Source organism: Ranitomeya variabilis, chromosome 1 (assembly GCF_051348905.1).
Source record: "Ranitomeya variabilis isolate aRanVar5 chromosome 1, aRanVar5.hap1, whole genome shotgun sequence".
NCBI lineage: Eukaryota > Metazoa > Chordata > Amphibia > Anura > Dendrobatidae > Ranitomeya > Ranitomeya variabilis.
The window spans coordinates 680,376,393-680,404,355 of NC_135232.1; the positions used below are offsets into that span (position 1 = coordinate 680,376,393).

The 27,963-nt window shown below is 46.4% G+C and overlaps 1 protein-coding gene across 2 annotated transcripts in view; it reads right to left on the reverse strand.

Annotated features, from left to right (window-relative positions):
• The window catches only part of RTN1 (reticulon 1), a 481,263-nt gene that overhangs the window by 429,094 nt on the left and 24,206 nt on the right, over window positions 1-27,963 (reverse strand). The window contains exon 1 of one of the 2 annotated variants that reach the window (XM_077265277.1): window positions 103-449. The exons of the other annotated variant lie outside the window; for it this stretch is intronic. Within the exon in view, the coding sequence (XP_077121392.1) occupies window positions 103-286 (184 nt within the window). The 5' untranslated portion in view covers window positions 287-449. Of the gene's footprint in view, window positions 1-102; window positions 450-27,963 lie in introns of those variants that run through there. 2 annotated transcript variants of the gene reach the window in all.

Here is a 27,963-nt window from a genome sequence, read left to right on the forward strand (position 1 = left end):
AATGGGACGTAAGGCAGCAGGAATCGCTGTGATGCACTTGTCATTGCTACCTGTATACGGTGCAGGAGGATGTTCAGGGGTCTGGAGCGGTACCCTGCTTACCTGTGGATGTGGTCCCCATAGCAACAGGGGGATGCTCTGCCTGCTGAGCTCTGCTGGTCCCCCCTTTCTGGTCCAGAGAGCCCCAGGCGCTGCTTCCTGCAGAATCTGCCTCCTCCTGTAGAAACATCTGAGCAGCCACATCACCTTCCAGCCATCTGCTGACATTCCCAGGATTAGCAGCCATGGTGGGCTGTATCTGTTGCAGTTATCTCTATGGGAAGCTGCTGGGAACAAGGGGAGAGGGAGGGAGGGGATGGGTCAGTGCTGCAGTGTCTCCTGGAAGATGCCACAAACACTGGAGCCTTACGCAGGTGCAAATGGCTTGTGTAGTTTCCACTAGTTCCACCTCAACATCACTGCCTGTACTGACCAATCACAGGCTGGCGATTAGCATAGAACGTCTCACCGCCCATACACCCTTTCATTGCTAGAGCATGGTGTCTGCATGCACTTTGCTAATGATTTCTCGACGGTTCAAGCGTGAAAGGGTTAACAGCTGGGGGTTTGCAGCATGTATACATGTAAAAAAATAATAATAATTCCCTATCTGGGAAATGGTCTATGTCGGTTGCCTTCCTAGTCATGATGACACAGGTATGTGCCTGGCATGCCAACATTGTAACGACACACGAACCGATAACATTATTTCGATACGTATTATCACTTCTTAAACGAATCGATGAATCGCAATTGTGGTCTATCATACATGGGATCAGGGCGGTGAAGAGTTCACCATTTGCAAATGACAAAGGGTTTCCGGAGAGGGTGTTATTCGTTCTATTGGTAGCTCCAGTGTAACAGCTATCATTACATTGGATTCCTATTGATTATACAAGACTTTGGCTGCACTGCTACTTTTTGTAGCACTACTTATTGATTTTAACTATTAAGTGGCAGCTGCTGTCCACCCAATTACATACAACTCAATGTATTGCTTTGGACTGCAGCTATATAGGTTAAATCAATCAGTAGCGCTACAAAAAAGTTGCAGTCTAACTCAGGAATTAAAGATGTTATCCAGAATTTCTCATTTTTTTTACTATGTACCTAAAAACTAACAGGAAGATAGTTGCTAACTTCCTGCCTGTTGTATCCGCTGCTGGCTCAGAGCAGTCTCCTGCCGGCGATGCAGCTGCTCTATGTCAACAGAGCAGCTCTTCTTTTTCCGACGGGGTGTGACTACTGGCAACATACTGACTGCTAGACATCTGCAGTTAGGCAGTGGGGAGCCAGCTGTCAATCAGAGTGAAGTCGGCAGTCATGCCCTGTCAACAGAGCTGAATGGAAGAGATGTCGCTGCTCTGTTGATGTGACATCGGCAGAAATCAGCCGGAGCGGTCTGTGACCATTCTGTGCTGGAAGATCAACATTGGACACAACTGACAGTTAGTTAGCAACCTACCAGGCTGTAAGTTATTTGTCACATTGTAAAAAAAAAAACTCCAGCCAATAAGACCCCACTGATCCTGAAAAAAGAAGGTGCTGCAGTTTTAGCACTATATATTCTACTACGTTTTTTTTCTATAGTCAGCCAAACCACATGGGGCTCCAAAGGTGTCCCCCGCACAGCCGATGGCATGGGTAGAGCTAGGCAAGTAGGCAGGGATAAAACAGTGAAGGGGAAGCAGTGTTACACCAACGCTGTGGCCCCTTTATCATCAGGACTGGGGTGGGTTCCAAAGGTTGGACCCACACCAAACAAAGGGATGTCATTTTTAGCAATATACCTTCACTTTTACAAGATAGGAATAGCCCTTTAAATGAATACTTCAACAAAATGTAGTTGAGAAGGCTTATAGTATACAATATGAGCCTGAATTTCATCACTAATTCTCCAAAAGAGTTTTATTATTTAGGTTCAACACTTTTTACCATTGTTTGGCATACAACATTAGTGTAAATGGACATCGGCAATAAGGTAGAGTAAGGAAAAAATACTGTAAGTCTAATGTGCAATTTGCAACTTTTTGATGTATTCCGATGATAAATCTTCACTACTGTATTACGTCCAGTGTAAGGCCTGAAGGCAGTGATGCATTAATTATTATTTGGTGTTGTGCCATACATCGTCTGCCTTAGGCCATGCACCAGGCAAAGAATAGTGTCAACTTTTTTTTTCCAGGAGTATAAAAATATCAGCCCAATTTTCATCCAGAAAAGTGGGACGATTTTTTTTCTCACTTTTCATCAGTAAAAAAAACAACAACATTTTTTTTACTACAGCAGTTATTAATTATTTACAGGACCAGTTATAGTTTCCCTTGTTGCAGAATTTCAATGTATCTGTATGCAAATTGCCTCTTCTGAGAAAAAGAGGACTTAACTCTATAGCGCCACCTGTTGGAAGTAGCAATCCTACAAGTCACAATCAACCCTTTAACAAGTCATGCAATATGACAGGATAAAAGCCAAATCAGTATCTCAATTCGCAATATACCTTCACTTTTACAAGATGGGAATAGCCCTTTAAATGAATACTTCAACAAAATGTAGTTGAGAATGTATCTGTAAAAATCGGACGCTATACTGTGTCTCCATACAGAATCAGATATTTTTTTCACACACCGATTGTCACGGGTTTACCACGACAGAGAGGAGCCAGAAAACTGCAGCGTCGGATTTCTCCTTCTCCTGCACTGATTAGAAGCACTGCCCCGTTGTATTAAACGGTGTAAATTTCTATTGGCAGTGCAGGAGTTAAGGTACCTTCACACGAAGCGACGCTCCAGCGATAGCGACAACGATGTCGATCGCTGCAGCGTCGCTGTTTGGTCGCTGGAGAGCTGTCACACAGACCGCTCTCCAGCGATCAACTATGCCGAGGTCCCCTGGTAACCAGGGTAAACATCGGGTAACTAAGCGCAGGGCCGCGCTTAGTAACCCGATGTTTACCCTGGTTACCAGCGTAAAATCTAAAAAAAACAAACAGCACATACTTACATTCACGTCCCCCTGCGTCCACTTCCTGACTGACTGAGCGCCGTACAGTGAGAGCAGAGCGGTGACGTCACCGCTGTGCTGCTTTCACTTTCACTTTGCGGCGCTGAGTCAGAGGAGGAAGCAGACTGCAGGGGACGCAATGTGAGTATGTGCTGTTTGTTTTTTTTACATTTTACGCTAGTAACCAGGGTAAACATCGGGTAACTAAGCGCGGCCCTGCGCTTAGTAACCCGATGTTTACCCTGGTTACCAGTGTAAAATATCGCTGGTATCGTTGCTTTTGCTTTCAAACACAACGATACACAGCGATCGGACGACCAAATAAAGTTCTGGACTTTATTCAGCGACCAGCGACATCACAGCAGGATCCTGATCGCTGCTGCGTGTCAAACGAAACGATATCGCTAGCGAGGACGCTGCAACGTCACGGATTGCTAGCGATATCGTTATAATGTCGTTTCGTGTGAAGGTACCTTTATTCTGCTCTTTTGAGAGCTACTGGAGGCTTTAGGCTCTCAGCTGTGCACTGTTAGCCACTCATTGTCAGAATTAGCTTATGCTGCATTGCTGGAGGCTGTTGGTGGTTAATGTTGGAGAAGGTGTTTGGTGGATTTGTATGTGACTGTTGCTAGGTTTTAAGTGTGTGATAATTTCCTTTCTTCTCCTACTTTCTTCACTCCCCAGTGCATCCCTCTGTTACGTGTGTGTGTATACATTTGCCATTTTTCCTTGCCACTGTTCGTATTACCTTGTCACAGATCCTACAAAACAGCTCCGGAGTATAACTACCCATAAAGTCATAAGTAAAATGTAACAGTTTTTATTAAACATAATCAAATCACATAAATAACAGACAAAGTACACATATAGTGCATGTACTGTACCTTGTCAGTCTGGTTGGGTTATTATCAGTGGCGTAACTACAAAGTTATGGGCCCCGGTGCAAACTTCCAAATGGGGCCCCCCACCCCGGGTACCCCCGCCTCAACCCCACCAACCCCCCCACCTTCCCCTAGATACGCCTTGGACTGTCGCAGGAATCTCCTGCACTGCAACATGGTGTTGGGTGCCAGCACAGCCCGCACAGTGGTATATCCAGCACAGTGGTATATCCAGCACAGCCCACACAGTGGTATATCCAGCACAGCCCGCACAGTGGTATATCCAGCACAGCCCGCACAGTGGTATATCCAGCAGAGCCCGCACAGTGGTATATCCAGCAGAGCCCGCACAGTGGTATATCAAGCACAGCGGTATATCCAGCACAGCCCGCACAGTGGTATATCCAGCACAGCCAGCACAGTGGTATATCCAGCACAGCCCGCACAGTGGTATATCCAGCACAGCCCGCACAGTGGTATATCCAGCACAGCCCGCACAGTGGTATATCCAGCACAGGGATATATACAGCAGAGCCCGCACAGGGATATATACAGCAGAGCCCGCACAGGAATATATACAGCAGAGCCCGCACAGGGGTATATAGAGCACAGCCCGCACAGGGGTATATAGAGCACAGCCCGCTCAGAGATATATACAGCACAGCCCGCACAGGGATATATACAGCAGAGCCCGCACAGGGATATATACAGCACAGCCCGCACAGGGATATATACAGCACATCCCGCACAGGGGTATATACAGCACAGCCCGCACAGGGATATATACAGCACAGCCCCCACAGGGATATACCGTATATAGCAGAGCCCGCACAGGGGTATATAGAGCACAGCCCGCACAGAGATATATACAGCACAGCCCGCACAGGGATATATACAGCAGAGCCCGCACAGGGGTATATAGAGCACAGCCTGCACAGGGGTATATAGAGCACAGCCCGCACAGGGATATATACAGCAGAGCCCGCACAGGGATATATACAGCAGAGTTCGCACAGGGGTATATAGAGCACAGCCCGCACAGCAGGGCCGGACTGGCCATAGGGCACTTCTGGCAAATGCCAGAAGGGCCGGTGCCAGTGGTGGGCCGCTCAATCCGCCGCCCCCGCCGTCGCATTCAACTATACCGGCGTATAGACGCCGGTACAGTTGAATGCAATGATGGAGGAGAGAGCGTCTACAGACGCTCCTCTCCCATCATTCCCCGCTCTGCCTCTGACACTGCAGGTGCGCGATGATGTCATATCATCGCGCACCTGCTGTGTCCTGGGCAGACTGCAGCTGCTGAGACAGGAGCAGGAACCAGGAAGCAACGCTGGGCACGAGGAGAGGTGAGGAGAGTTTTTTTTTTTCTGGACTGTGGGGCCATTCTCGGAGGAGGTGAGGGGAGGAAGAGAAGAGATGTGGGCTGTATATAGTTCTCTGTGGGCTGTGCTCTGTGCTGTATACTGCTGTGGGCTGTATATAGTTCTCTGTGGGCTGTGCTCTGTGCTGTATACTGCTGTGGGCTGTATATAGTTCTCTGTGGGCTGTGCTCTGTGCTGTATACTGCTGTGGGCTGTATATAGTTCTCTGTGGGCTGTGCTCTGTGCTGTATACTGCTGTGGGCTGTATATAGTTCTCTGTGGGCTGTGCTCTGTGCTGTATACTGCTGTGGGCTGTATATAGTTCTCTGTGGGCTGTGCTCTGTGCTGTATACTGCTGTGGGCTGTATATAGTTCTCTGTGGGCTGTGCTCTGTGCTGTATACTGCTGTGGGCTGTATATAGTTCTCTGTGGGCTGTGCTCTGTGCTGTATACTGCTGTGGGCTGTATATAGTTCTCTGTGGGCTGTGCTCTGTGCTGTATACTGCTGTGGGCTGTATATAGTTCTCTGTGGGCTGTGCTCTATACTACTGTGGGCTGTATATAGTACTCTGTGGGCTGTGCTCTGTGCTGTATACTACTGTGGGCTGTATATAGCTCTCTGTGGGCTGTGCTCTGTGCTGTATACTACTATGGGCTGTATATAGTTCTCTGTGGGCTGTGCTCTGTGCTGTATACTGCTGTGGGCTGTATATAGTTCTCTGTGGGCTGTGCTCTGTGCTGTATACTGCTGTGGGCTGTATATAGTTCTCTGTGGGCTGTGCTCTGTGCTGTATACTGCTGTGGGCTGTATATAGCTCTCTGTGGGCTGTGCTCTGTGCTGTATACTACTGTGTGCTCTGTGCTATATATAGTTCTCTGTGGGCTGTGCTCTGTGCTGTATACTGCTGTGGGCTGTATATAGTTCTCTGTGGGCTGTGCTCTGTGCTGTATACTGCTGTGGGCTGTATATAGTTCTCTGTGGGCTGTGCTCTGTGCTGTATACTACTGTGGGCTGTATATAGCTCTCTGTGGGCTGTGCTCTGTGCTGTATACTACTGTGGGCTGTATATAGTTCTCTGTGGGCTGTGCTCTGTGCTGTATACTGCTGTGGGCTGTATATAGCTCTCTGTGGGCTGTGCTCTGTGCTGTATACTACTGTGTGCTCTGTGCTATATATAGTTCTCTGTGGGCTGTGCTCTGTGCTGTATACTGCTGTGGGCTGTATATAGCTCTCTGTGGGCTGTGCTCTGTGCTGTATACTACTGTGTGCTCTGTGCTATATATAGTTCTCTGTGGGCTGTGCTCTGTGCTGTATACTGCTGTGGGCTGTATATAGTTCTCTGTGGGCTGTGCTCTGTGCTGTATACTGCTGTGGGCTGTATATAGTTCTCTGTGGGCTGTGCTCTGTGCTGTATACTGCTGTGGGCTGTATATAGTTCTCTGTGGGCTGTGCTCTGTGCTGTATACTACTGTGGGCTGTATATAGCTCTCTGTGGGCTGTGCTCTGTGCTGTATACTACTGTGGGCTGTATATAGTTCTCTGTGGGCTGTGCTCTGTGCTGTATACTGCTGTGGGCTGTATATAGCGCTCTGTGGGCTGTGCTCTGTGCTGTATACTACTGTGTGCTCTGTGCTATATATAGTTCTCTGTGGGCTGTGCTCTGTGCTGTATACTGCTGTGGGCTGTATATAGCTCTCTGTGGGCTGTGCTCTGTGCTGTATACTACTGTGTGCTCTGTGCTATATATAGTTCTCTGTGGGCTGTGCTCTGTGCTGTATACTGCTGTGGGCTGTATATAGTTCTCTGTGGGCTGTGCTCTGTGCTGTATGCTACTGTGGGCTGTATATAGTTCTCTGTGGGCTGTGCTCTGTGCTGTATATAGTTCTCTGTGGGCTGTGCTCTGTGCTGTATACTACTGTGGGCTGTATATAGTTATCTGTGGGCTGTGCTCTGTGCTGTATGCTACTGTGGGCTGTATATAGTTCTCTGTGGGCTGTGCTCTGTGCTGTATATAGTTCTCTGTGGGCTGTGCTCTGTGCTGTATACTACTGTGGGCTGTATATAGTTCTCTGTGGGCTGTGCTCTGTGCTGTATACTACTGTGTGCTGTATATAGTTCTCTGTGGGCTGTGCTGTATATAGTACTCTATGGGCTGTGCTGTATATAGTACTCTGTGGGCTGTGCTGTATATAGTACTCTGTGGGCTGTGCTGTATATAGTACTCTGTGGGCTGTGCTGTGTATAGTACTCTGTGGGCTGTGCTGTATATAGTACTCTCTGGGCTGTGCTGTATATAGTACTCTCTGGGCTGTGCTGTATATAGTACTCTCTGGGCTGTGCTTTATATAGTACTCTGGGCTGTGCTGTATATAGTACTCTGGGCTGTGCTTTATACAGTTCTCTGTGGGCTGTGCTGTATATAGTTCTCTGTGGGCTGTGCTGTATATAGTTCTCTGTGGGCTGTGCTGTATATATTACTTTGTGGGCTGTGCTGTATATATTACTTTGTGGGCTGTGCTGTATATATTACTCTGTGGGCTGTGCTGTATACTACTGTGTGGACTGTGCTGTATACTTCTACGTGGGCTGTGCTGTATACTACTGTGTGGTCTGTGCTGTATACTACTGTGTGGTCTGTGCTGAATACTGCTGTGTGGGCTGTGTTATCTACTACGCGAGCTGTGCTATAGTATGCAGGCTGTGCTGTATACTATGCGGTTTGTGCTATATAATATGCGGGCTTTGCTATATACTATGGGGAGTATATTATATTCTATGGGGGAGGCCATGTTATGTACTATGTGGCTGTGTTATATACTATTGTGGGGGTATATTATATTCTATGGGGGAGGCTGCGTTATATACTATGGGGGGCTGCATTATATTCTATGGGGGGCTACATTATATATTATGGGGAGGTGGGCTGTATTATATTCTATGGGGGTTACATACTCTGGGGTGGCTGCATTATACTCTGTGGGGTGGCTGCATTATACTCTGGGGTGGCTGCATTATACTCTGGGGTGGCTGCATTATACTCTGGGGTGGCTGCATTATACTATATGTGGGCTGCATTATACTGTATCGAGGACTATGGGGAATACGTTATACTATATGAAGAACTATGGGGTGCATTATACTATGGGAAGTGAATTGTACTACATGGATGACTGTGGCGGTGCATTATACTATATGGAGCACTATGAGGATTGTATTATGCTATATGGAGGACTATGAGGATTGTATTATGCTATATGGAGGACTATGAGGAGTGTATTATACTATGTGGAGGACTGAGCAGTGTATTTTAATATATGGAGGACTATAGGGAGTGTATTATACTATATGGAGTACTATGGAGCACATTATAATATATGGAGGACTATGGGGTGTATTTTACTAAACAAGTAAAATGCTGCATATTCGGATTGTTTTTGCTGGAACAAAAAGCCTTGTTGTCAGCAGCACATTGCCAGTGTAAACTGCAGATGTGCTGCTGAAAACATGATACTGTATGGTGATCTATTAGTGATCGTTCTGTCTCATCATTATTCCTCAGCTGGTGGAAAGAGGCCAGGAAACAAGCGTTGAACAACTTCAGTATTGTCGATCAAACTCGTTTAGCGGCCTGAACTCAGCGCACGTAAATACAACAGAAAGGCTTCTGTGTGATGTGCAATATGTTAGCATTTGGGGACCCATTTTAAACTTTGCCTAGGGCCCCACTTTGCCTAAAACCGGCCCTGCCTACAAGTGTACAAAGATATTATACAGTCACCATGTGACAAGTGGGCCTGTGTAACTTCAAATGCCAGGGCTGAATTTTAGTCCCAGTCCGGCCCTGCCGCACAGGGATATATACAGCAGAGCCCGCACAGGGATATATACAGCAGAGCCCGCACAGGGGTATATAGAGCACAGCCCGCACAGGGATATGTACAGCAGAGCCCGCACAGGGGTATATAGAGCACAGCCCGCACAGGGGTATATACAGCACAGCCCGCACAGGGGTATATAGAGCACAGCCCGCACAGGGATATATACAGCAGAGCCCGCACAGGGATATATACAGCAGAGCCCGCACAGGGATATATACAGCAGAGCCCGCACAGGGGTATATACAGCACAGCCCGCACAGGGGTATATAGAGCACAGCCCGCACAGGGATATATACAGCAGAGCCCGCACAGGGATATATACAGCAGAGCCCGCACAGGGGTATATAGAGCACAGCCCGCACAGGGATATATACAGCAGAGCCCGCACAGGGGTATATAGAGCACAGCCCGCACAGGGGTATATACAGCACAGCCCGCACAGGGGTATATAGAGCACAGCCCGCACAGGGGTATATAGAGCACAGCCCGCACAGGGATATATACAACAGAGCCCGCACAGGGGTATATACAGCACAGCCCGCACAGAGGTATATACAGCACAGCCCGCACAGGGGTATATACAGCACAGCCCGCACAGGGGTATATAGAGCACAGCCCGCACAGGGGTATATAGAGCACAGCCCGCACAGGGATATATACAGCAGAGCCCGCACAGGGGTATATAGAGCACAGCCCGCACAGGGGTATATACAGCACAGCCCGCACAGGGGTATATAGAGCACAGCCCGCACAGGGATATATACAGCAGAGCCCGCACAGGGATATATACAGCAGAGCCCGCACAGGGATATATATACAGCAGAGCCCGCACAGGGGTATATACAGCACAGCCCGCACAGGGGTATATAGAGCACAGCCCGCACAGGGATATATACAGCAGAGCCCGCACAGGGATATATACAGCAGAGCCCGCACAGGGATATATACAGCAGAGCCCGCACAGGGGTATATAGAGCACAGCCCACACAGGGGTATATAGAGCACAGCCCGCACAGGGATATATAGAGCACAGCCCGCACAGGGGTATATAGAGCACAGCCTGCACAGGGGTATATAGAGCACAGCCCGCACAGGGATATATACAGCAGAGCCCGCACAGGGATATATACAGCAGAGCCCGCACAGGGATATATACAGCAGAGCCCGCACAGGGGTATATAGAGCACAGCCCGCACAGGGATATATACAGCAGAGCCCGCACAGGGGTATATAGAGCACAGCCCGCACAGGGGTATATACAGCACAGCCCGCACAGGGGTATATAGAGCACAGCCCGCACAGGGATATATACAGCAGAGCCCGCACAGGGATATATACAGCACAGCCCGCACAGGGGTATATACAGCACAGCCCGCACAGGGGTATATACAGCACAGCCCGCACAGGGGTATATACAGCACAGCCCGCACAGGGGTATATAGAGCACAGCCCGCACAGGGGTATATAGAGCACAGCCCGCACAGGGGTATATACAGCACAGCCCGCACAGGGATATATACAGCAGAGCCCGCACATCTCATCTCCCCCCCCCCCCCCCCCCCCGATAATGGCCCCACAGTCCAGTTAAAAAGAAAAAAAAAAAAAAACTCTCCTCACCTTTCCTTTTGCCCGCGCTGCTCCCGGCGGCTGCAGTCTGCCCAGGACACTGCAGGTGCGCGATGATATGACGTCATCGCGCACCCGCAGTGTACTGTCAGAGGCAGAGCGGGGAATGATGGGAGAGGGGGCGTCAGCAGACGCTCTCTCCTCCATCATTGCATTGAACTATACCGGTGTCATAGACGCCGGTATAGTTAAATGCGGCGGCGGCGGCACTGGCGGGGGGCGGGGGGGAACAGTGCAGCGGCCCACTACTGGCACCGGCTCTTCTGGCATTTGCCAGAAGTGCCCGATGGCCAGTCCGGCCCTGCACTGACCTGCCAACCCGGGGCCCCTGACCTGCGGGGCCCGGTCGCAATGGCGACCGCTGCGACCGCGGTAGTTACGCCCCTGGTTATTATGGTACACTACTTACTCCCCTCTTCCCTGGGTGGAGGAAGGGTACACACTGAGTGCAGATTCAGGAGCTAAGGCAAGGTACGAGGCTCCAGCGTCTTCACCATCAAAAGTAATCTGGGGAAAAGGGCGAGCTAGGGCGCCCCTAGTGTTAGGGGCAGGGAAGAAGACGCTGGTCCCCGGACACTCGACAACAGAGTCGTGACACCCATAGACTTGAATGAGTGAGTTTCATCTGATTTTCAGAGGAAAATATTGCATGCTGTGATTTTTTTCACAGGCAGATTAAGTCAGTGAATAAAATAGTTAATCTGCACGGCCCCATTGAATAACATTGGTCTGAGTGCGATCCGTTTTTTAACAGATAACACTCGGTCCAAAATTTAGGAGCGTGTGTATGAGCCCTAAGGCCCCTTTCACACATCAGTTTTATCAGTCGCAATCCATCAAATTTTGAAAAAAAAACAATCAGGCGACTGATGCCGCAGGATCCGTTTTTTTCTCATAGACTTGTATTAGCGACGGATGGCCTCACGTTTCATCCGTCAAACAAATATCAAAAGAACCCAACTAACAAAAACAGCTATGACTACACTTACTATGATGTCAAAGCCAACTACAGATGTGGATTTAGCGGTTTTCAAGTGCAAAGCTATTCTCAAAATTATAGCTTTGCACCATTAGGGGGCGCTCACTGCATATTGATTTATCATTGGGGATGTATAAAACCCACATAGAGAGCTCCCTCTAGTGGCAGTTGCAAATTTCAATTAATGGCATTTTATAGGAATCTGTCACTACGTTTAAAGAGGACCTGTCACCAGGTCAAAAAAGAGACCAGATTTTGATATTTTATTCCTGCTGTTACTATGAGTATTTAGTTTGCCAAGATTATTTTTTAATCTGCTGCACTGTTCCAGAGATATGGGTCTTTTTATTTATTACTAATGTTTATGGTCTTTAACAAGTGGGTGTGACTCACAGGGTAATAATACAGGGTAGCCTGAAGATATGCCCCTGAGGATCCTGTGAGACATATTAAGGACCATAAATATTAGCACTAAATAAAAAGGGACACATGGAGGTTTAAAAAGCAAAACGAAAAACAAGAAGAAAATACTCAGGGAAACAGTGAGGATAAATAAGAGCAAAAAATCAAATGTGATTCTTTAATGTCGTAACAACGAGTCCTTTTTAAGACGCTTATTAGGAAGCAGTATAAAATCTACCTCGATTTCAATGCTGGATCACTTTCCTTTCTCCTTTGTTTTACTTTTCATAAAATTACTATTTATCTGCCGAATTACTAAGTTTAGCCCCACCCTCCTGCAATAGATTGATAGTGTATAGAGAGGAAGCTGTCAATCAGTGTCTGACTGCTTCATGTAGCCACCGACCATGAATATTGAGGACTTGACAGCATGAGCATATAATTGAGAAGACTCCAGCACTGAAGCAGATATAGCCAGGGATTTTATGAAAATGACTGCAAGAGAAAAAGTCATAGCACAAACCTGGTGACAGATTCCCTTTAATTGGATGATTGTGAAGTGAAGTAGGGGCTTTGGAGGGCTGTATCAGAGACGCAGAACTTCAACCTCTAGAATGTTGGACCTTTTTAGATGAATAGAAATGAGACATGAAATATGTTTTCTCACTTTACACCTCAAATACGTTATTATCCTAAATGATCAAAAATATTAGATATACACCCTAGACTTCTAATGATATTGACATTATCCCACACTTACTGAAGTCTATGCCAAAAGTTGATAGGTATAGTTTAGTGAGCAGAATTAGCATAAATATTTTGTCATCTCTGTCATGGCCATTAATGCACCTGTGTAAAACAAAAAAAAAATGTCCTTTTGACCTACAGTACACTGAACAAGCAGAGGGTTGTGGACATTCTGCATGTCTGGATCGTGCAACCTAGAAGTTCGGACCCAACTTTTGCTAGAAAGTGTTTAGAGGAATATTAGGGACACTTCTCACCACTTTTACTAATAAGAGTTATTTAGAAAAATCACCAGTCTGTGGTTACCCAGGTACCCACATTTTTCTTAAATAAAAAGGGCAGCCCCAGACTATAGGTACTCTTTAAAGTGGTATTCCCATCTCAGTCAGGGCAATGAAGGATTGGCTTCGTAAGAAGCATATGAAGGTCCTGGAGTGGCCTAGCCAGTCTCCACATCAACCCAACAGAAAACCATTGGAGGGAGTTGAAAATCTGTGTTGCCCAGCGACAGGCCCAAAACATCACTGCTCTAGAGGAGATCTGCATGGAGGAATAGGCCAACATACCACCAGCAGTGTGTGCCAACCTTGCGAAGACTTACAGAAAACGTTTGACCACTGTCATTGCCAACAAAGGATATATCACAAAATATTGAGAAGAACTTTTGTTAATGACCAAATACTTATTTTCCACCATAATTTGCTAAATAAATCTTGCCAAATCAGACACGGTGATTTTCTGGATTTGTTTTCTCATTTTGATTCTCATAGTTGTGGTCTACCTATGATGTCAATTACAGGCCATCTTTTTAAGTGGGAGAACTTGCACAATTGGTGACTGACTAAATAGTTTTTTCCCCCACTGTAAACTCCTTGAAGATATTGTCATTTATAGGATTTGAACCCAAGACTCCAGCGCTGAAAAACAATTGTGCTAATCGGTGAGCCACCGTGCTTCCCATTTGGGTGACCCCGAAACGCATTCACCTGATGTCAACACAGCTCCATTTTACATATAAAACATCCAAAGATCATGTCTCCACAACAAAATAGCGTGTCATCAGAACCCCTATTTTGTCTCCTGTACGATATACACGGACAGAACAAGGTTCAGGGAGAACAGATGCCAGCAGCAGCTCGGATTTGAATCTCTGGAGTCTACAAAAGTGTTGAGTCCTGAACACAATAAAACCCAGAAAGGTTCTATAGGAAACCCACAGAAGCACCACTATAAAACGGAGTTGCCTAAGGCTTCTTTCACACTTCAGTTGTTTGGCGTCAGTCACTTCCGACATAGTGACGGATCGACGGATCTGTCACAATTGTTGAGAAAACGGTTCCAACGGATCCGTTTTTTTGACGGATCCGTTACTTGGGGGTTGTCTGGGAAAAGTATCTACTTTTTGGAGCATGCGCAATTGAAAAAACGGATTGGAGCGACGGATCCGCCGAAATGACGGTCGCGACGGATCCGTCACCCATAGGCGGCCATTCTATGGAATGACGGACGCGACGGGTCCGCTGCGAACCGTCATTTCGGCGTTGACAAAAAACATTTCAATGTCCGTCTATATCTAGACAACGTCCGCCAAATTTCTACGGATCCGTTGCATGACGGATGGAACTGACGACCATCCGTCACAATCCGTCGCCAATGCAAGTCTATGGGAAAATAACGGATCCGCCAAAAAAAATGACGGATCCGTTATTTGAGGAAACTGGCGGTTTTAGACTGACGCCAAAAAACTGAAGTGTGAAAGAGGCCTTATGAAGCACTATTTTTCTTTGTAAGTCAACAAGTCTCCGTTTATGATTATCTGTCTCAATGTTGTGGCCACAATTAGTCAGGACCAGGCAGGGAAACATCCAAGCGTTCCGGCGCTACACTATTTCTGTCATTTATAAAGAAGTAGGAGTTTCAGAAACCGGTAGCCTGCTGGGTTACGTAGTTTTGGTGACTCCCATTCATTTCTGTGGGAGTTAGGCCATGTTCACACAGTGCGTTTTTTACTGCAGAACCGCAGCGGTTTTGCCGCTGCGGTTCCGCAGCTGTTTTCCATGCAGGGTACATTACAATGTACCCCTATGGAAAACAGGAACCGCTGTGCACACGGTCCTGAATTTCCCTTAAAAAGCCGCGGTGAATCGGTGCGGGAAAAAAGAAGGAGCATGTCACTTCTTTCCCCGAAACTGCAGCGGTTCTGCACCCATAGACCTCCATTGTGAGGTCAAAATCGCAGTAAAACCCGCAGATCAAAAATATATCTACGGGTTTTACTGCGGTTTGTTGTGCAGAACCGCTGCAGCCGGAAGTGCGGGGAAGCCGGCGGAAGTGCGGGGCCGGAAGTGCGTGGGCGGAGAGACATGGAGGCATACCGGCGCATGGGGATCGTGTCGGCCGTTTGATTGATTTGGTATGTGTGTCTGTGTGTGTGTATGTGTCTGTGTGTGTGTGTATGTGTGTGTGTATGCGTGTGTGTGTGTCTGTCCCCATGCGACGCTAGTGCCACCATTGTGCTAAGTCGCCGTATGGGACTACTACTCCCATCCGGTATTAGGATGGGAGAGTTGTCCCTGTGTCCGGCGACTTAGCACAATGGTAAAGTTACACCAAACACCTACACACAATACACATACATGACACACAGTACAGTACATACAACATATAACACAGAGTATATACTCACCAACAGCACACTTGTAGGCGAAGCCCTCGATCCTCCAGGAAAAAAAATCACAAAATAATAAACCAAATCCATACTCCCTGTCCGCAGAATCCATAAAACGAGTGTCCCACGCCGATCGGCTGCTCTCCGGCGATACACTGCCAGGAGCGAAGCTCCTAGCAGTGTATCGCGTACTGTCCCGGAGCTCAATGGCTCCGGCGTCTCGGTTAACGGCAGTACAGCTGCGTTGAACTTTCCCACGCAGCACTGCCGTTAAGCGAGAGTGCCGGGGTCAATGACCGCCGGTAAACTCGCTCGCGCATGCGCAGTGACACACCGACAGGAACTATGGCTCCTGTCAGTGTGTTGCTGCATCCGTGGAGAGCAGACATATCTCTGGATGTGTCTGTTCTCCATGGAAAATCTTCGTGGGATACGTGGCACTTAAATACGTGGCACTTAAATACGTGACACGTGTCACTTATACGTGATACGTGTCACTTAAATACGTGATACGTGTCACTTAAATACGTGGCACGTGGCACTTAAATACGTGGCACTGAAATACGTGATAAGTGGCACGTGGCACTGAAATACGTGGCACGTGGCACTTAGGCTATGTTCACATTTGCGTTGTGCGCCGCAGCGTCGGCGCCGCAACACACAACGCAAAGTAAAACGCAGCAAAACGCATGCACAACGCTGCGTTTTGTGCCGCATGCGTCCTTTTTTTGATTGATTTTGGACGCAGCAAAAATGCAACTTGCTGCGTCCTCTGCGCCCGGATGCGTGCGCTGCAGTGACGCATGCGGCGCAAAACGCGGAGCGCTGTCATTCAAAACACGTCCACTCATTTTGGTGTTTAGTCCCAAAATGGAGGATGGAAGAAGAAAAGGGTTGGACAAGGAAATTACATCATTTCTTTTTTTTTTTTCCCCCACTGCAGTTAAAGCTTTATTTGTGTCAAACACAGACAATTTGCAGAGAAAACTGCATAAAAAACCGCACAAAAAACCGCACTAAAAACCGCACCAAAAACGCACCAAAACCGCACCAAAAACGCACCAAAAACGCACCTGCGTTTTCTGCCAAGAGCTGCGGTTTTTGTCCTGAAAAAAAAAGGATTGAAATCAGGATCGTGTGAACATACCCTAAGGATTGTAGAGAGAGTTATAGTTACAATTTATATGCATGTTTTTGTCTTTAAAGCACTTCTGTTATTGGGCTTCATTCAAAATTTAGACTGTTTGGCTTTTTCCATGTCAGTGTATCACCGTACATAGCTGGATGCAGAAATAGCTCAAAAAGTTTGCACAGGAGAGAAGTGATAAGAAGTTACGGTGCCTGCCACCACACGAGCTCACTGAGGAATACTTATAATAGGCCACCATTATCAGATCATTGAAGGTCCAACTCTTAGCAACCCTGACAATCAACTTTTTGCATGAGGGTCTTGGAGAGCGCCAGAAATGTTGGGGCACTCTACCGTTTGACTGCCATATCCCCTGATGACTCCATTCAGGAAGAAATGCGTTTGGAAGCGGTCTCATCTAGGAATAGGTCTCATCTAGGAATAGCTCACTGAATACCAAGTGACGGTTTCAAGGGTTCCTATTTACTGAATCTCAGGAGGGTACTACATTGAAGGTGGCATCTCCAATCGGATTGGTGAGATTGTTCTGATTTTTCTTCTTTTCTATGGACCCTTTGACTATTTAGACACAAATTACAGGATCATCAGTGGTACTGATCTATTCAAATAATTGTGTGTGTCTAAACTATAAGAATATTGCTAGTGGTACTGGCAGCCTCTTTGCCCACATTCAGCTCCTCTTCTATTCTCGTTGTGCATATTCTAATTGTTTGGGTGTCTGATTTTAAATGTTGTGTCGTGGATTTTAATCACTGTATTAAATGTTAAACTTTTTCCCTTTTTGCTGCTTTTCTATGATAATTTGGGATCTGGTTCTAATTTTTGAATTACCGTATATACTCGAGTATAAGCCGAGATTTTCAGCCCAAATTTTTGGGCTGAAAGTGCCCCTCTCGGCTTATACTCGAGTCACGGTCGGCGGCAGGGTCGGCGGGTGAGGGGGAGAGGGCGCTGAGGCATACTTACCTGCTTCCGGGGCTCCTGGTGCTGTCCCTGCAGTCCCACTGTCTCCGGGTGCCGCAGCTCTTCCCCTGTTCAGCGGTCACGTGGGACCGCTCATTAGAGAAATGAATATGGACTCCACTCCCATAGGGGGCGGAGCCGCATATTCATTTCTCTAATGAGCGGTAACGGTGACCATCTTCCCGGCGTCTCTCCGCACTGACTGTGCAGGTCAGAGGGCGCAATGACGCATATAGTGTGCGCGCCGCCCTCTGCCTGATCAGTCAGTGCAGAGACTGACGCCGGGACGGGACGCTGAGGAGCTGCAAGCAAGAGAGGTGAGTATGTCATTTTTTTTTTTATTGCAGCAGCAGCAGCAGCAATGGCACAGCTTTCTATGGCACAGCTATGGGGCAATAATGAACGGTGCAGAGCACTATATGGCACAGCTATGGGGCAATAATGAACGGTGCAGAGCACTATATGGCACAGCTATGGGGCAATAATGAACGGTGCAGAGCACTATATGGCACAGCTATGGGGCAATAATGAACGGTGCAGAGCACTATATGGCACAGCTATGGGGCAATAATGAATGGTGCAGAGCACTATATGGCACAGCTATGGGGCAATAATGAACGGTGCAGAGCACTATATGGTACAGCTATGGGGCAATAATGAACGGTGCAGAGCACTATATGGCACAGCTTTCTATGGTACAGCTATGGGGCAATAATGAACGGTGCAGAGCACTATATGGTACAGCTATGGGGCAATAATGAACGGTGCAGAGCACTATATGGCACAGCTTTCTATGGTACAGCTATGGGGCAATAATGAACGGTGCAGAGCACTATATGGTACAGCTATGGGGCAATAATGAACGGTGCAGAGCACTATATGGCACAGCTATGGGGCAATAATGAACGGTGCAGAGCACTATATGGCACAGCTTTCTATGGTACAGCTATGGGGCAATAATGAACGGTGCAGCGCACTATATGGCACAGCTATGGGGCAATAATGAACGGTGCAGAGCACTATATGAGACAGCTATGGGGCACTTGTGCAAGGTTCCTGGCAAAGGGTAAGTCGCCATGATATCTTAAATAAATAATTGTGTTCCCTACTGTCTATTATATCTCACGATTACTTGCAGATTGTCACTCATCCAAGGCTATCACCCCTCTGTCATCAAATCGGCAATTAAAAAATGCGGCCATATGCATATACTTAAAAAAATATATATAAATTCGCGCACAACGAGATCAAAGAAAAAGTGGCCGTAAGTTTAATAGAACAATAAATACAACAATGCAACAACAATGTCCTTTAAAACTTTTGCATGCAAAAAAAAAAAAAATACCGTATTTTCTGGTGTATAAGACGACTGGGCGTATAAGACGACCCCCAACTTTTCCATATAAAATATGGAATTTGGGATATGCCCGCTGTATAAGACGGGGGTCATCTTATACGCCCAGTCATCTTATACGGCGTGTGGTTCCCAGGGTCTGAAGGAGAGGAGACTCTCCTTCAGGCCCTGGGATCCATATTCATGTTAAAAATAAAGAATACAAATAAAAATATGTATATACTCACCCCTCCGACGAACCCTGGCTGTCACTGCTGCAAGCGTCTGCCTCCGTTCCTAAGAATTGCAGAGCATGAAGGACCCTCGATGACGTCGCAGTCCTGTGATTGGTCCGTGACTGCTCATGTGACCGGTCACCTGACCGTGACGTCATCGAAGGTCCTTCACGCTCTGCAATTCTTAGGAACGGAGGCAGACGCTTGCAGCGGTGACAGCCAGGCTTCTCGGAGGGGTGAGTATATACATATTTTTTATTTTTATTCTTTATTTTTTACATGAATATGGATCCCAGGGCCTGAAGGAGAGTTTCATCTCCTTCAGACCCTGGGAACATCCAGGATCGCTCCCTGCACATGCCGTACCTGGCGTATAAGACGACCCCCGACTTTTGGGACAATTTTTAGGGGTTAAAAAGTCGTCTTATACGCCAGAAAATACGGTAAATAAAAATAATTAAAAAAAAATTGCTGTACGCCTCATTACCCTCCTTTTTAGTGAAGCTTTGCCACCGGCCGGGGCCACTTCTTGCATCATGACTGTTATCACCAGTTTTTCCTTTTTATAATATATATATATATATATATATATATATATATATATATATATATATTGCATGCAAAAGTTTTAAAGGACATTGTTGTTGCATTCCCACAGTGGGGGATTAGTTTTCAGCTAAACAAAGTTCATAGAAATACTCCTTTTGTGCTATTATTTTTAAATAAGTGCGTGGCATTTAGTATCTTTGTCCTCTTTCTAGCTGTTACACATTGCTACAGACAGATACAGCGTTACTATAGTCCTTTTATATACAAATAAGGGGCTGCTGGTGACATTAACATCAATTCGGTTTAACTTACGGTGTTGTATAATTACCATACAAACTGTTGATTTTTTGCTTAGGAGTCTTTACTATAGTTGGAATTTATTCTGGGAATAGTGCAAGCTTATATCTGTAGATTGTCTGTGTACAGGTTTATGTATTTATTGTTCTATTAAATTTACGTCCACTTTATCTTTGATCTCGTTGTGCGCGAATTTATATATTTTTTTTATTACATTTTTTGACAAAAGTGGTTATTGTCTAAATTCGCAGCAATACGAGACCTGTATACTCAGCGCCGCAGTAATTTTGTATAATCATATGCATATACTTGCCTTCTGTTGGTAGTACTGAACTGCATTCATTAGGGTAAGTTCACACATTGCAGATTTGCTGCATACACTTTCTGCAGTGGTCTAACAGCATATTTAGGAAAAAAATAAACATATTCTTCTCGCTGGTGATTCTTCTGTCCCAAAGCGTCTTGGACAGTATTCTGTCTCATGTGATCACTATGCAATGGGACATCTGTACAGGGGGCCAGGATGCACAAAGGCTGTCTGGCATAGAAGCCCTGCTGAGAGGGGCGAAATCTACCGACAGAGAACTAAAGCAATGTGGAAGGAAAAAATGAACACTTTTACTTTTTTCACCCAAAAATTATTTTGGAACCAAACTTTTTTATTTTCACAAGGGTATCAGGAGAAAATGGACCACATAATTTGTTGTACAATTTCTCCTGAGTACGCCAATATGCCGTATGTGGGGGAAAGCCACTGTTTGGGTGCATGGCAGGGCTCAGAAGGGAGGGAGCGCCATTTGACTTTTTGAACGCAAAATTGGCTGGAATCAATGGCGGGCGCCATGTCACGTTTGGAGACCCCCTGATGTACCTAAACAGTGGAAACCCCCCAGTTCTAACTCCAACCCTAACACAGCTCTAACCCCAACCTAACCCCAACCCTAACACATCCCTAATCCCAACCCTAACCCCAACACCACAACCCTAATTCCAACATAACCTTAACCTCAACACAACCCTAAGCCAGCCCTAACCCCAACCCTAAAACATCCCTAACCCCAGCCCTATCCCTATCCCAACCCTAACCCTAGCTCTAACCCTAGCCCCAACCCTAACCCTAGCTCTAACCCCAACCCTAACGGAAACATGGAAAAAATTTAAAAAAATTTAATTTTCTTATTTTTACCTAACTAAGGGGGTGATAAAGGGAGGTTTGATTTGCTATTTTTTTTACTTTGCTCACTGTGATAGAGTCTATCACAGTGATTAAAATGAACCAATAGGAAAAATCTCCTATTGATGCCAGATCTCGGCGGGCGCACTGCACATGCGCCCGCCATTTTCTTCCTGGAAGAAGGTCCCGGGGGACACAGGAGGTACCAGGGGGCTCGGGGGACCCCATGTCTCTCCTCTGATGTTCTAGATCATATCAGAGGAGAGAAAAATAAGGGTCATTCCATATCAAGTGATCCAAATATGAATATTTTTTTTACCTTACGTCTTTAGATTTTTTTTATTTTTTGTTTTTATGAAGTACAACTTTAGTTAATTACAAATTAAAAGTTTAGAATTTTTTTCTTCATCAGTTAATTTTTTACAGATTTTTAAAGTTTTGAAAAAGCATGGATTTTGGCCTGGTATGGCTTTACATTTTTTATCATATCTCGGGCTAGAATTAAGATATAGAGGTGGGAGAGGCATCATTTTTCTCAGAACGGTACCGGCTTTCATTTGATATGTCACAAGACTATGTTTCGTTATATTTTGTTTTGGAGAAATCAAATTAAAAATTTTGATGCGCAATTCTGAAAAAAACGTATGTTTTAAAATTGTGAAAACATGCATGTGTGTTACTTGTGTCCTTGTTTACATTTGTACAGGGATTCAACTTGGGATCTATCACATTTGTATTTTTTTTTTAAGCCTTGAATCATCTGATTTTATGTTTGTGTGAGTTTCTTCCTTTTTTCTTTTCAAATTACAACTTACTGCATTCAACATTTATATGTAACAATAAAGAAACACAAAAAACAAAGTGCCAGAATAAATGCATCTTAGGCTACTTTCACACTAGCGTCGTACTCGGCCCGTCGCAGTGCGTCGGGCCGACGTACCGACGCTAGCGTTGTTAGTGCTGCACAACGGGTGCAGCGGATGCAGATTTTCAGCACATCCGCTGCCCCATTGTGAGGTGCGGGGAGGAGGGGGCGGAGTTCCGGCCGCGCATGCGCGGTCGGAAAAGACGTTCCCGACGTACCAAAAAACGTTGCAAGCAACGTTTTTTTGCTGCTGACAGTCCGCCACAACACGATGCAACCGTCGCACGACGGTTGTGACGTGTGTCAATGCGTCACACTGCGTCGCCAATGTTAGTCTATGGAGAAAAAAACGCATCCTGCAAGCACTTTTGCAGGATGCGTTTTTTAACCAAAACGACGCATTGCGACGGAGGACAAAAAACGCCAGTGTGAAAGTAGCCTTAATCATCATAACTTGCTCAGCATTTTCAACCTGAATTCATTAAACAAGCCAAAAGATAAAACGTGATCATATCCTCCAGTGTGGTTTTCTAAATACAGTCTGATCCTAATTATATGTTAAAAACAAGATTAAAAGAACCAATATTTCTACCACCTATTTATACATGGAACAATTTTTTTTCTACTATATCACTAAACATGTAATTTCTGAAGTGTTTAAGAAGAATAGTCCAGTAGTTAAATCCTCGTTCTATAAAATATGAACTAATCAAACAATTAATAGTAGGTTTTTACACTGGCCTGTTATCATCAATGTGTCCCTTCTAGTGGGTGAAAAGCCATCTTGTCCATAAGCGCTCACTAGCAGTGGCCATTTCCTTCTGTGTCAGAGTATGTGCGGCTGTCATGGTGCTCGGCTCCACCTGACTTAATATGTGTTTTTTGTTCACTTTTACAATGTCTGATTTTCTTGGATACACAAAGGACGGCGCTGGACCAGAAGGTGCAGAAAAGTCACTTCTACGTCTTCATTTTCACAATCTTTGGAGAGTCCAGTAGCCGTCAGCGCCGATCATATTCACAGGTCACATAGCCAGTTGTGTCATCCATTGCCGATCTTGTGCCGCCTTCTACCACTTCATGGACGTCACTGTCTTTATTTCCACTACATGGGATGACAGTCCGGTATTGTGGAGTCCCTGTGATGGGTTCTGCTTCCTGTAACCGATGTTATAACAAACTCTCCTCCTCCCCGTAGTCCTGGTTTGTACAATACATTAACTGGATGTTAAGAATATTTTTCTCCCTCCATTTGAGGAGTTGCATCGGTGTTAAGATTTGGTGTGAATACGGTCTGTGCAGGCGCGAGCTGCCGGCCGGTCATCTGCTCTGCAGTCACCGTCTACCCCTGGTCATTCTCAGCCCTAACAAAGCTTCTCCTCTGTCCTCTCCTGCTTCTAATACTCTGTAACATAATAAATAATACCGTAATATCTAGCAATCATGGATTATTTGGTAAATCTAGACCCCACACTGTTAGACCACAAGCTGAGCAGATATGAAATCAAGATTTTTGAACTGACACTAATAGTTTTATTTTTTTAAATATGATCCCATCATGATCCCATCTTGTATTTTGGTACAGATGTGAATAGGAGCATAGCAGGCACATGTGCAGTTTTTGAAATTTTTAAATTAAACATTTTTCGGAAATGCGTTTTAAAGTTTTGCGCTTGCGTTCGCATAGGTAAAATATTATCAAAGATACTCTTGTGACATATCTGGTGAAAGCCTGTACAGTTCTGAGTAGAATGGTGTTTATTTTGTTTCTCTATCTCTTTTCTAGCCTGAGTTATGGGGAGAAATGTAAAGGCAGGCAACACCGAAATTCGCACTTTTTCCGAACTTTGAAAATCAATAAAAAATAAAAAAAAAAATCTAGAATTTTTTTCTTCTTCACATTTTGCATTCTCTGACACACTATTACCAAATAACAAAATCTCAAAAGAATTAAAAATATAGTTGTAAAAATCATTGGTTCACTTGACATGGAATGACCCATAAATGAGAAATCTGACTTTTTTGCAGTTGGTGTTATTCGGTGAATAACGGCGATCGCAACAGTGGGGATGGCAAAACCCGACCTGAATCATGTTCTCCGGGGTCTCAGCTACCCTCGGAAGCCAAGAACCCAGAAATTTTCTGACCCGGGGGGGCGCTATAACCTTATTTCTCAGTGCCGTTAAAAAGCGGCGCTGAGGAATAAGTACCCTTAACTGCCGCCATTAAAAGGCGTATCGGCGGTCGTTAAGGGGTTAAAGGCTGTGGTGCAGTGACCCCTGTTACAGGTAGGGGGCGCTGTATGGGCTCCCCAGAATATGCATGGAGGCGTATTGAAGCCATAGGAATGCATGGCAGTCACAGGCATATCTGTGGTGATAAGCCAGAGTCCGGCGTTATTGTGAATGACCGGTATGTGTGTCGCAGAGAAAGACACTCTGCACTGCCAGACTGAAGTAAGGATGTTCTGGGACCTATAGTCCTACAAGTAAATTGTGTTGTTTAACAAGAGAGGCTGGAATGGCTAGTTCTGAGAGATGGGCGGGTCAAACTAGCCACCCACACACCTCCCACCTGTGGGAGTGGTTACAAGTATGTAATGTGACCAGGGTGTGGGTCACATGGTTGAGAGTGTTTGCACCTGAATGGTCTGTGCTGTAGGTCCTGGAAAAGCCTATGTGTTGGGATTGCTATCTCCATGAATAGCATGTGGTGGGGCTTTGGACCTGGTGGCCTGGGTGTTGGACGAGCATCCTGAATATCACCCGGACAGGCCACGTGTGTGTAGAGCCTGGGATGGCCCTACGCTGAGAAAAACGCCATCCTGTTGAGGATCTTGGACTGACGAGGAGTCAGCCTGTGGAGCAGGAGCTCCTGGAAGGTAACTGTGACGCCCCCACCGCCGCAGGGCCGAGGGGTGACCCGGTACCGGGCCTCGGAGTCTCTGCTCTGGGGTTGTCACGGCGGCTAGGCCCCGGTCCGTGACCCTGCCGTGGGGCGCACAGTCTAGAATACGTGTAGATGACAGTGGTGGTGGTGCGGTGCAGTAAATAACGAGGACACCAGGTTGCAGTCTCTTTACCTCTTTACTGAAGATCTCTGGGTCCTCAGTCCAGAATACGGTTCACCAGGCTGCGCAAGTCCGGCCGGTCCGATGGCACCTCCAGAGCTCTCTTCACAGGTGGAAATCGGTGCCTTCCTTCTAGCGCTATGTGTTGCGGTCCTCCCCTGCTGTGCTTACGGAAAGTCCCCACAACCGTTGTGTCTGTTTCTTAAGTTCCCTCACAACTCGATTAAATGATGTTCTTCTAATCCTCCGTCCCTCCCTGTTGTTCTGGTTGGGACGGCACCCGTTTGACGGGTAGGCTCGGAGCTCTTCCGGGACCCTAGAGTCGCCCCTCTCCACAAGGTGCCCCCCAAGACTTCATAGGTGATTTGTGTGAGACAGCCCGCCTTAGACTGACTGTCCTGCCGCTGTTTAGAGTATTGCTTGAAGCTGAATGTTATGATACTCCCTCGGCGTTCCGGCCACCGGTAGTGCGCCTCAGTAGGGTGTTGCTCCGGTCTTACAGCACGACCCCTACTGGTATTCTCCTATTGCTTGATCTCGTTTCTCACTCAGCACAATCTATCTCGCTTCTAGTCCTTTCTTGGGCCCCGCCGCTTCCCGGAGCTGGCGCAGACCCGTTACGTTCTTTCCAATGCCAAGCCTCTGTCAGGATCCCACCCCTGACAGAGACCCTACTGTCTCTTCCTCCACAACACCCTCTGCCACCAGGTGTTGCTTCGTCCAATCCAGTCAGCTTTCTGATCTAACTTCCTGCCTGACCCCCAGTTTACCCACCATGGTGGGGAGTGGCCTAATGAATAGCACCCTTAGCTCCCCCCGGAGGCCCAGCCGTGAAATGTATTGGTGTCTGTGATACCTGATCAGATGAACTCCTTCAGTGCCATCGGACGCGCCGTAGCTCCCCATAGTGGCGGAGCCACAGTACTGCAACGACCAGGACTCTGGGGCGCTGCACTCCCCCCTGGTTAAACACAGTACTCCGGGACTGGGAAGAAAACAACAATACAAGTTAGCAAAAAGACATACAATTTTGTTGAGTGCAATAACAATAAGTATACTTGAACAGAGCTTCCCTTTATGGGAGGTGAGGACACTTAAACGTTACAAACATGGTTAACATTATAAATTACAGGTTATAAATAACTCCTGTTACCCAACCGGGTATTCTACTAAATGCAAAATTGTTGAACAATAATTTAACTTTGCCTTTAAGGACATACACTCTTTATCCACTAAAGACCTTCCTATAATCACATTATAAGGCAATTTAACTTTTACATTCTCCTACTTTGGATCTGCAGGACCGCCTCTCCTATCGGCACCAGACCTACTGCCTCTCCTTTCTGTTACAGGACCGCCCCGTTCAGCCAGGGCCTTCTGCCTTTTCAACTACTATACACAGTATAGAACATAACATTACTTTCAGTTCAAGAGCACTGAGCCATCTCTACATGACTCCTATGAGGACTCAGGGTTTACCTTCTATCCTATCTATCTATCAACATTATCAAGCATTTTCTTCTGAACATTAAGCCTTCTCATTATCTTTCTTTCTTGCATGCTGGACACCACATCTATCCCTACGGGTCCACAGCATCCTTCTTCTATCTTTCACCTTTTTCTTCTCAGATAACATCATTAACACTTCTTCACAATTAACCAGTTGAACACATATAACTTTCTTGTACAAACATTATCATCACTTTTCTCTCATCAACATTATTGCTACTTGTCTTAAGCAATATTACTATTGAAGTGTGGCAAATGAACATCCCCTTTAAGAGGGGACCAAGTCTCTGTGAGGTAGCGTATCTTCTCAAGCTACCAGTCCATACTCAGCAAAGGTTCCAGTGCGGTATCTTCGCAAAGAGTCCTTCTTTAAGTAAAACCAGTAGGGAGCGCCTTTAATAAGGTGCAAACTATATACAAGAAGGTCGGATCATGCACTGTTCATGATTTCAGCAGTTTTTAAATAACGTAGAAAAATAGAAAATAACCAAAAACAATAGGGATCCCGGGTCAACAAAGGGATCCCTTTAAGAGTTTACCCTGAACGGGTTTAGCAGAACAACAGGAAAACAGTAACTATTTACAGATTCATGGTATCGAGGTTTATTCTTCTAAGTCTGGGGGCGGTCTTTGTCCCCCAGCCAACGTGGCACCCGTACTGGTAGTTGGTCTCTCAGATGCCATCAGATCAGCCGGTGCCTGAATTTGAAGGCTAATCCTGCTTGCGAGTTCGGTAGCCGCTACAAGACGTACCGTGGTGATGGGAACGAGGTCCGGCAAATCAGGATCAGTCATGATCGGGACAACAGGGGGCGCTCTCTCAGGCTCACACCGTTGAACGTTCCGGGCACACCATCCTTGTGCACTCCGATGGCGGGTGTAAGTCCCCTGATCCCCTCTTTGTAACGGATCACCATTTCGACTGCAGCAGGGGGTCTTCACATTATAGCTAGTGACAAAGACATCAGTTGGTAGCCCCGGTTCCTGTATGGAGCCCCATCCCCTCTTCGGGTGGTAGGCCAGTACAGTTCCCCGCTTTACCACATCTTTCCTGTCGGGAGCAGACTTCTTACGTTGCGTGTCAGGTGGTTCGGTCTCGTCCCGATCTTTCCAGTGTTGGATCAGACATTGCTTATACTGCTCCCAGGTAAGTACCGCAAGGGTGAGGCCATCCTCCCGGGTCCCATCCGGCCCTGTCCAGGGGGTGTCCCACCGAAGGATCACCCCGT